Source organism: Acipenser ruthenus, chromosome 6, assembly GCF_902713425.1.
Source record: "Acipenser ruthenus chromosome 6, fAciRut3.2 maternal haplotype, whole genome shotgun sequence".
NCBI lineage: Eukaryota > Metazoa > Chordata > Actinopteri > Acipenseriformes > Acipenseridae > Acipenser > Acipenser ruthenus.
Window position 1 is genome coordinate 9,582,143 of NC_081194.1, and position 10,647 is coordinate 9,592,789.

Consider the following 10,647-nt stretch of genomic DNA (forward strand, 5'->3'; position numbering starts at 1 on the left):
ATTTTGAATGAGGTGAAGGGGGCGGAGAGCTGAAGCAGGGAGACCAGGAGAGAGTTACAGGAGTCCAATCTGGAGAGTACAAGAGCTTGGAGCAGGGCCTGAATGGAGTAAGTAGTGAGAAAAGGACAGAGTCGGTAGATGTTGCTAAGAAAGAAGCAGTTAAGCAGGGCTTCCCAACCCTGGGCACAGGGACCCCTTGTGTCTTCTGGTTTTCAACTCCAATTACTTAACTAGACCCTTAATTGAACTAATATTTAGCTTAATTAGACCTTTTTACGTGTTTTCAGCTCTTAAACAGTTGCAGATTTCAAGTTAGCTATAACATAACTTAGCTATAACTTGAACTGTGCAACTTTTTAGGAGCTGAAAACAATTAAAAGGTCTAATTAAGCAAATTCTTAGTTTAATTAAGGGTTTAGTTAAGTAATCGAGGGCTCAGTTGGAATGAAAACGCTCGGCCAATTGTGCGCCGCCCCCTGGGAGCTCCCATCCATGGTCGACTGTGGAATAGCCTGGACTCGAACCGGCGACGCCCAGGCTATAGAGCGCATCCTGCACTCCACGTGGAGCGCCTTTACCGGATGCGCCACTCGGGAGTCCCTGGCCTACTCATTTTTAGAGAATGTGTTCTGTGTGAAATCTTAGAAGTTACTTTGTCACATGCTAGAGTACAGAAAAATACCTTAAATACATAATCAGATATTTCAAGAATGAAACGTTGCTGTTAAGTAATGTTTGTTTATGTGGAAGAGTCCTTGTTATAATTACATGCAATTTACAGTTTTAATGCAATTTTGAGAGAATCTCTTGTGTGTAATTCTACAGAACTTCCTTTCACTAATTACTGGAATACTATTATTGTTTGTTTTGTCAAGTTGTACAAATAAATCATTATTGTTTAAACAAACTGAAGAGTCTCCATTGCAAGCTTGCTCATATATATATCTACCTCAGGTCAGAACTTCAATCAAAGGGAAATTAATAGTGTACTATTTGGGACAGCATGTAAATCTGATGTTATTTTCAGAGGACGACATCACAAAGGATTTATATACTGTAATGAATACCGATTGTTAAATTCCTTAATAACTAGAATATCAAACTTAGCTATAGCTACCCCCCCTGTACAACATCGTAAATTCAGCTATCCTCATTTGTGTTTTACCCACAGTAGGCTCCTCTATGAACTATCATAGTGCATCCTCTATTCGCAGACCGGTGCAAGGTAATCACTGATATTTATATACCAAGGAACAGACCACGCTACACCTTAACATAAAACCACCACGTTCTATAGTAATTGTGTAATGAATTATCCTTGAGACACTGAAGTAGATGCTTGCCCACATTATTCACTATCAATACTGGTTCATTAAAACTCTAAGAAATGAGTTTGTTTGGTATATCATCATTCAGTCGGAACCATGCTGCTCTATAGTCAGGAACTTCCTTAAAACCCAGGTCTTTAAACAGGCGGTAGGATTGCTCGTTGTCCTCTTCGATGAAGCAGTAGATGGGGTACCCTTGCTGCTGAAGGCTCTTTGCTGCTGCAGTTACCAGCGTCTTGGCATAGCCCTTCCCGCGATGCTCGGGGGAAGTGTACAGAATGCCCATGGCGCAGTATTCATAAGTCAGTATCCACGAGACTGGCTTTCCAGACTCATCCACGATGCAGCAGGACGGGAAATTCAATATTAGGGTTTGGATAATTCTAGCACCACTTTCATCACCTCCAAATTTCCATGCTTTGTTCACCAAATCAACGTGAGACATATTGAGAGATGTGATCCTGGAACCGGAAACCCTAAACAAAACAAAACGGATTAATTTGTGGTCATAAAAATGAATGGAATAAATAAATAAATGCAGACACTAATAACTACAACTTCTGTGGCAACATATTGTATGTAATAAATATGCATATTTATTATCACAATCCATGGAAATAAATAAATATATACAGGGTGATTGGAAAGTAGGTTTACCACATCAACACGCCATATCATTGATGTGGTAAAATTACTTTCTAATCACCCTGTATATGGGCTGGAAAGGAGGGCTATAACGGAAAATTCTTGACCCGAGGAAAGACTATTGTTGCCGCAGGCTGAGGGCCTTGCACCCTGGAGGTAACACCCTGGAGGTAACAATAGTCTTCCCGAGGGGCAGCAGTGTGGCGTAGTGGTCAGGGCTCTGGACTCTTGACCGGAGGGTCGCGGGTTCAATCCCCAGTGGGGGACACTGCTGCTGTACCCTTGAGCAAGGTACTTTACCTAGATTGCTCCAGTAAAAACCCAACTGTATAAATGGGTAATTGTATGTAAAAATAATGTGATATCTGTATAATGTGAAATAATGTATAATGTGTTATCTTGTAACAATTGTAAGTCGCCCTGGGTAAGGGCGTCTGCTAAGAAATAAATAATAATAATAATAATAATATTCCACTATGAGCTGAGTCTGCAGTACACATTTAATGTATGAATCAGTCAAGAAAATAAGCGAGGCAAGGTTGGATAGTAAATATGACTTTATATATTTTGTTTAAATATAGCTGATACAGCATAAGTAAATTCATACCACATAGTTATTTTGGCATACATCTCTCAGTGTCACTTGCTGACTGCTGCATAATCCAGTCTATATCCCGGCCATCCTATTTGCTGAGTTGAATTTGTTTGAATTTCAGAAAGTCAGAAAACAGTGACGTTTTAATCACCATTTTAGTGTTTGGAGCATCTTTCTTTTGTAGTATGTTTTGCAATGAATTTTCTGTTAAGTCACAGAATCACTATTCAGAAGTGTTTTCACATCTGTCCTGCACTCCTCACAACAAGAGAAAATGGTGTTCCTTTGAAAAGGGGCGGGGCTGAGTGATGTGAGCCAGTCACATGACAGATGGAGACTATTGTCCAGTGGTGTAAGAATGTAGGGCAATAGTTCAAGCTATAGTTTTTGCTCAGACTTCCCAATGTTTCGGTATGTTTAACACACCTTTGTCAAGGGAAAGGGACATATAAGCATGTAATACATTTCCATTGGTTACCATTATGATAATCCATCAGAAGAAATAAATGGCAATTCAACCTAAATAGCAGAACAAGTCTTCTAAGAATAGAATGGATTCCAGATGGTTTGAGAATAGAGGCCATACGACAACATAAATACTGCATGGTAAAGTAATATTTCCACACTCATTATCACTGTGGTTTATTAGGCTTTATTACACTATAAATAAGGTATCTTTTATAAACAACATCTTACCTGTCTACAGGGAGTTTAGGAAGATGATCTGCGTTTTCTAACGTCATCATAAAGCACTTTGCTGCTAAATATATAGAAGCATTCCTATAAGCAGCAACTTCCTTCACCATGTTCAGATGACAAAAATCAACCCCTTAAGAGAAAAAAACATGAAAAATAAAATGAAACAATATTCAAGCGATAATTTGTTTTAAGTGTAGTGTACTAGGGGGCAAACATTCCAAATTCTAATAAACTTCGAGGCCTGCTGAGTCTTATTTTACAATTTGCAATGTTTGCCTCCCCCCATTTCACAGAAGCCTGCCAAAATGCAGTGATTGATTTTTTTGGTGAAGGTTGTGATGGTGTAAAACTGTAAAAATTATTATTTTTTTAACTGTGCAGAATAACGCAGAAGAGATCCAAAAACAAAGAAAGTAATGGTGGCAATTTCCATGTAGCACTCTTCTCTGCAACTTTAATATCTTTGGGCAAATACAAAGCTGTTTCCCTTTTGATATCAGAGGAAAATATGTATTGGTGTTTGTGTAATTTGACCTAAATTAAATAAAATGCACTACAGTACCTCCAAGCAGGAAAAAGCCACTCCAGTTGAGTACATCTGTGTCTTTCAGGATTGTCCTTAAATTGTCTTCATCTTTTGTAAATGCATCAACTCTGTAACCCTGAAAAAAAAACAAGCCTACATATGAGCCGTTGTTTGAGTGTCTGAAAACTAAAACCAGACCCATCTTCTTAAGTACATGTTAATTACTGTCATTTGACATAGGTCTCACATCTCTTCCTTATAAAAGAGGCACATGTTATGGTAAATGTGTATTTGATTTTTTTTTTTTTAAGTGTTTTTTTCAAAATGATTAATGAAAAAAAATGTAGAGATCACTCCTTGGAGATATTTCATTTCTGCACTTGTGGCACATCCCTGCATTCCGCTTCAAGAAGTCACATGATTATACGCAGACACACTCAAAACATAACTTTTTAAAGATGAATTAACTGTGCAGAATACCACAGAAGAGATCAAAGTTAAAAGGCATGTCTAGTTGACTGCTGTTGTTGTCCGCTTTCTTGAATTGTCTACCTAAAGTAAATCTATGTGAAACTTAGCCAGTGAACCCAACTGCTGAATCTCCAATGACCTGTGTGTTTTCCAATGTCCATGTTATCAAAACAAGCAATAACAATAAAAAAAAATCAATTAGGCTTTTCCAAAATGTGTGCATGTTTAATAATGGAAATGTAGTACGGGAAGCAAAGTATTACATATCAGGTAAGATTTGGTGCTCTATGTACTTTAATGTTTTGAAATGAAAGCATCCATATGGGGTCATTCCACATGAAATCAATCAAAAAATGGTAATTTTTCACTTGACCTCCTCTGTTTTTCATAACTTTTGCACATAGTATTGTCTTTGGAAGAAATGTTTATACTGTGAATTGTAGGCATGAGTGACCTCCCATTCATGAGATACAGGTCATCGAAGCTTGACCTGATTTGGACACTCACCCTACCTTTACATGGTCATAACTTCTTCCATAATTGACAGAAAACTGGTGTTGGTGTTGTTTTAAAGCTCTCAAAGAGGAATATATATATATATATATATATATATATATATATATATATATATATATATATATATATATATATATATATATACACAGACGTGCTCAAATTTGTTGGTACCCTTACAGCTCATTGAAATAATGCTTCATTCCTCCTGAAAAGTGATGAAATTAAAAGCTATTTTATCATGTATACTTGCATGCCTTTGGTATGTCATAGAATAAAGCAAAGAAGCTGTGAAAAGAGATGAATTATTGCTTATTCTACAAAGATATTCTAAAATGGCCTGGACACATTTGTTGGTACCCCTTAGAAAAGATAATAATTAGTTTGAAATATCACTATAATCCAATTAATTAGTTTCTTTAATTAGTATCACACGTCTCCAATCTTGTAATCAGTCATTCAGCCTATTTAAATGGAGTGCTGTTTGGTATCATTGTGTGCACCACACTGAACATGGACCAGAGAAAGCAAAGGAGAGAGTTGTCTGAGGAGATCAGAAAGAAAATAATAGACAAGCATGGTAAAGGTAAAGGCTACAAGACCATATCCAAGCAGCTTGATGTTCCTGTGACAACAGTTGCAAATATTATTAAGAAGTTTAAGGTCCATGGAACTATAGCCAACCTCCCTGGGCGCGGCCGCAAGAGGAAAATCGACCCCAGAGTGAACAGAAGGATAGTGCGAATGGTAGAAAAAGAACCAAGGATAACTGCCAAAGAGATACAAGCTGAACTCCAAGGTGAAGGTACGTCAGTTTCTGATCGCACCATCCGTCGCTTTTTGAGCGAAAGTGGGCTCCATGGAAGAAGACCCAGGAGGACTCCACTTTTGAAAGAAAAACATAAAAAAGCCAGACCGGAATTTGCTAAAATGCATATTGACAAGCCACAATCCTTCTGGGAGAATGTCCTTTGGACAGATGAGTCAAAACTGGAGCTTTTCGGCAAGTCACATCAGCTCTATGTTCACAGACGAAAAAATGAAGCTTTCAAAGAAAAGAACACCATACCTACAGTGAAACATGGAGGAGGCTCGGTTATGTTTTGGGGCTGCTTTGCTGCGCCTGGCACAGGGTGCCTTGAATCTGTACAGGGCACAATGAAATCTCAAGACTATCAAGGCATTCTGGAGCGAAACGTACTGCCCAGTGTCAGAAAGCTCTGTCTCAGTCGCAGGTCATGGGTCCTCCAACAGGATAATGACCCAAAACACACAGCTAAAAGCACCCAAGAATGGATAAGAACAAAACATTGGACTGTTCTGAAGTGGCCTTCTATGAGTCCTGATCTGAATCCTATTGAACATCTATGGAAAGAGCTGAAACTTGCAGTCTGGAGAAGGCACCCATCAAACCTGAGACAGCTGGAGCAGTTTGCTCAGGAAGAGTGGGCCAAACTACCTGTTAACAGGTGCAGAAGTCTCATTGAGAGCTACAGAATACGTTTGATTGCAGTGATTGCCTCTAAAGGTTGTGCAACAAAATATTAGGTTAGCGGTCCCATCATTTTTGTCCATGCCATTTTCATTTGTTTTCTTATTTACAATATTATGTTGAATAAAAAATCAAAAGCAAAGTCTGATTTCTATTAAATATGGAATAAACAATGGTGGATGCCAATTACTTTTGTCAGTTTCAAGTTATTTCAGAGAAAATTGTGCATTCTTCGTTTTTTGTGGAGGGGTACCAACAAATTTGAGCACGTCTGTATATATATATATTATATATATATATATATATATAATATTCATTATAATATATATAATATTCATTATATCAAAATTGATATCAAATACAAAATAATGAAAGCTGTGTTAATCTGTGACCTTTGACCTCACCCAGATCAAATCACGCAACCTTAGATTTTTGTCAGGTTTTGATACGATTGTAGCCTACACCCTTATCTACATTTCCTGAAGTTTGCTCTTCCTGGGTCACGGGTCGGTGTCATGCGGCTCAGCTACGTGATTTCACACTGGCATGCTCTACCTGGGTCGCGGGTCGGTGTCATGCGGCTCAGCTACGTGATTTCACACTGGCATGCTCTACCTGGGTCGCGGGTCGGTGTCATGCGGCTCAGCTACGTGATTTCACACTGGCATGCTCTACCTGGGTCGCGGGTCGGTGTCATGAGGGTCAGCTACGTGATTTCACACTGGCATGCTCTACCCGGGTCGGTGTCATGCGGCTCAGCTACGTGAATTCATACTGGCATGCTCTACCCGGGTCGGTGTCATGCGGCTCAGCTAAGTGATTTCACACTGGCATGCTCTACCCGGGTCGGTGTCATGTGGCTCAGCTACGTGATTTCACACTGGCATGCTCTACCCGGGTCGCAGCCTGGTGTCATGCAGCTCAGCTACGTGATTTCACACTGGCATGCTCTACCCGGGTCGGTGTCATGCGGCTCAGCTACGTGATTTCACACTGGCATGCTCTACCCGGGTCGGTGTCATGCGGCTCAGCTACGTGATTTCACACTGGCATGCTCCACCCGGGTCGGTATCATGAGGGTCAGCTACGTGATTTCACACTGGCATGCTCTACCCGGGTCGCAGCCCGGTGTCATGCGGCTCAGCTACGTGATTTCACACTGGCATGCTCTACCCGGGTCGGTGTCATGAGGGTCAGCTACCTGATTTCACACTGGCATGCTCTACCCGGGTCGGTGTCATGCGGCTCAGCTACGTGATTTCACACTGGAATGCTCTACCCGGGTCGGTGTCATGAGGGTCAGCTACGTGATTTCACACTGGCATGCTCTACCCGGGTCGGTGTCATGCGGCTCAGCTACGTGATTTCACACTGGAATGCTCTACCCGGGTCGGTGTCATGAGGGTCAGCTACCTGATTTCACACTGGCATGCTCTACCCGGGTCGGTGTCATGCGGCTCAGCTACGTGATTTCACACTGGAATGCTCTACCCGGGTCGGTGTCATGAGGGTCAGCTACGTGATTGCACACTGGCATGCTCTACCCGGGTCGGTGTCATGAGGGTCAGCTACGTGATTTCACACTGGCATGCTCTACCCGGGTCGGTGTCATGCGGCTCAGCTACGTGATTGCACACTGGCATGCTCTACCCGGGTCGGTATCATGAGGGTCAGCTACGTGATTTCACACTGGCATGCTCTACCCGGGTCGGTGTCATGCGGCTCAGCTACGTGATTTCACACTGGCATGCTCTACCCGGGTCGGTGTCATGCGGCTCAGCTACGTGATTGCACACTGGCATGCTCTACCCTAGAGCAACAGAAGAATGTACACAATGCCACACTAGGTGAGATTGTGACCCAGGTAGCCAGAACCCGGGTCAGGACCCGAGTAGGAGCATCAGTGTGAAAGGGGCTTTATACGAACAGCCTGTGGCCTCTTCATTAACACCGGGAATGGAAGAAAACAACAACAGAGGCTGCAAACTGACAGACTGAGCTCAAGGTTCTAAAGACGATTGCTTGAGGCCATAAACAGGATTGGAAATGAATCTGTGTCGAAGCACAGTCTGTTGACAATGAAAGTAAAGATCTGCATTGATTTCATTGATTTCATATAAAACATGTACACATTTTACTGATACTTATTTTAAACACATACTTAAACACATACTGGTATAAACAGAATACTGAAGGATCGTTTGTGGTTCACGGTTTTTATTCTCCTAGGGAGGATGTCCTTACCACTCGCCTCTGTCTGGGTTTGTGGTTTACTGGGACATCCTCCTGCAGCGAATAAAAACAGCATACCATGAACGATCACTCAGTATCCTCTATTTCAACTTTAACAGATAACTTTTTAATATGTTTACAAAAGTAATCAAAATGGTATGTATTGGTATTTGTTAAGTACAGTAATGTCCATACCTTCAAGGATGATCTACAAATAATGGTTTTAAAGTCCGGCCAGGAATCCACAAGGACTTCAGTGGTATGTGATTTACATCTGTTAATGCTGAATATATGCCCATACACCTAAAGTCAGAAAAAGGTTGTTAATTTCCCCAGCAGTTATACAATTAAGAACAACTGAATTAAACTGAGGCTCCACTGAATGGCGATCTCTCTCAGTAGTCAACATTGGCTTCACACACACACGATTTCAACACAGGGTACTCATACAACACATATGAGAAAGTCAGACCTGTCAACTCTCCCGTATTCACAGGGAGTCTCCCGTATAATTGGACCTTTCTCCCGGACATCTCCCGGGGCAGCTTTTCTCCCGTATTCTACTGTTAAACCCCCTTATGTCAGCAAACTTTTAATGTATACAAAATCCATGGCCGGTGTGTGATAACTGCAATCCCCGTCTATACGTACAGAGTTTAGGACCCAGAGGAGTCCTGTGGCAGGCATGCCTTCAGTGCGCCAGGCAAGCTTATGTACTTAGCCACACACTGCACCCCCCTCTCGATTTTGTATAAATACAAAAACTTTCCAAAGTTGACAGGTATGAGATTTCAGTTCACAAAAGCTCCCGTATTTTGAAAACTCAATGTTTGACAGTTATGAAAATTGTTTATTCATATCTATAAACGTCTTCATTTTTGTAATCTGATCCAAAATAAAAATACAAACTTATCATAACAATATCATAGTGCGTATTCTGTACCTTCAGAGATTTGGGGAAATAGCCTTTCAAAGCCTTTTCTGCTGACACCAGCTCCTCTGCAGTTAATACCCTCATTACTTTCCTATTTTGGATAAAAGTGGTTTGGGGTCGTTGTTTTTAGTAGCAGAATGCACACTTGCAATTCACTCGGATCATATCATATAAAAATCAGAACGTATGATCTACGGCGCGCGTGACCTGTGCTCTTCGAACAGGCGGAGACATTTTGTGTGACGTCATGAGATTTTCCAGTCTCTGTCAAAGATTTTAAATTTGAGTTATGTGGGGAAAAAAGTGAGATATACGTTATGGCCAGTAGGTGTCATAATTGGGTTTAATATTGCTAAAGCCATCACAAATACCAGTCGCCCGCCTCGATTCTGGCATTAGAAACACGTCTGATGATAGTATTCAGCGGCGTGCAATTTACAGCGCTGTTTATATGTAGTCGGTATTTGTAAGAAAGATTCGCCGTTTTGTGGTTGCACTGTCTGAGCCTCATATCTGATCGATCAGATGAGGTACGAACCTATCATTTGCAGGATCACGCTAAATTATCCAATATTTTTCCAATATTATAACAGCAAGAGATCATTCAAAGAGGAGGTTACATGTCTAAGAGACACAAACGGCAAAATCATAGATGAAGAAAAAAAATAGCAAATATATTAAATGATTACTTTTCACAAGTTTTTACAAAGGAGGATACGGACAACATGTCCCACATGTCGACCTGTTCCTATCCAGTTTTAAATAACTTTAGCATAACAGAGGCAGAAGTGTTAAAGGGACTAGGAGCTCTTAAAATAAACAAATCCCCTGGGTCTGATGAGATCCTGCCAATAGTACTCAAAGAAATGAAAGAAGTTATTTACAAACCGCTAACCAAGATCATGCAATAGTCTCTTGACACAGGGGCTGTACCGACAGACTGGAGAATTGCAAATGTAATACCGATCCACAAAAAGGGAGACAAAACCGAACAAGGTAACTACAGACCAATAAGCCTTATATTATATGTAAACTTATGGAAACTATAATAAGATCCAAAATGGAAAATTACCTATATGGTAACAGCATCCTGGGAGACAGTCAGCATGGTTTTAGGAAAGGGAGATCGTGTCTAACTAACCTGCTTGATTATTTTGAGGATGCAACATCGACAATGGATAATTCCAAAGCATATGACATGGTTTATTTAGA

General features: G+C 40.7%; 1 protein-coding gene across 1 annotated transcript; it reads right to left on the minus strand.

Moving 5' to 3' along the window:
- Nucleotides 1-722: 722 nt before the first annotated feature.
- si:dkey-76k16.5 (uncharacterized protein LOC566887 homolog) lies at nt 723-9,664 on the minus strand. The gene is made up of 5 exons (XM_034017888.3): nt 9,445-9,664; nt 8,697-8,804; nt 3,830-3,929; nt 3,265-3,397; nt 723-1,804 (listed from the first exon to the last, which is right to left on the minus strand). The coding sequence occupies exons 1-5, from the start codon at nt 9,517-9,519 to the stop codon at nt 1,381-1,383; spliced, it is 840 nt and encodes a 279-aa protein (XP_033873779.1). The 5' UTR covers nt 9,520-9,664; the 3' UTR covers nt 723-1,380.
- Nucleotides 9,665-10,647: the final 983 nt, after the last annotated feature.

What these genes read in the sequence shown, in the direction of transcription:
- si:dkey-76k16.5 (XM_034017888.3), bottom strand. Translation starts at nt 9,519, where the DNA reads ATGAGGGTATTAACTGCAGAGGAGCTGGTGTCAGCAGAAAAGGCTTTG. An exon ending in TGGCTTTTTCCTGCTTGGAG is followed by an intron (nt 3,398 to 3,829) that starts GTACTGTAGTGC and finishes TTTTCTCTTAAG; the next exon opens with GGGTTGATTTTTGTCATCTG. An exon ending in CCTAAACTCCCTGTAGACAG is followed by an intron (nt 1,805 to 3,264) that starts GTAAGATGTTGT and finishes TGTTTTGTTTAG; the next exon opens with GGTTTCCGGTTCCAGGATCA.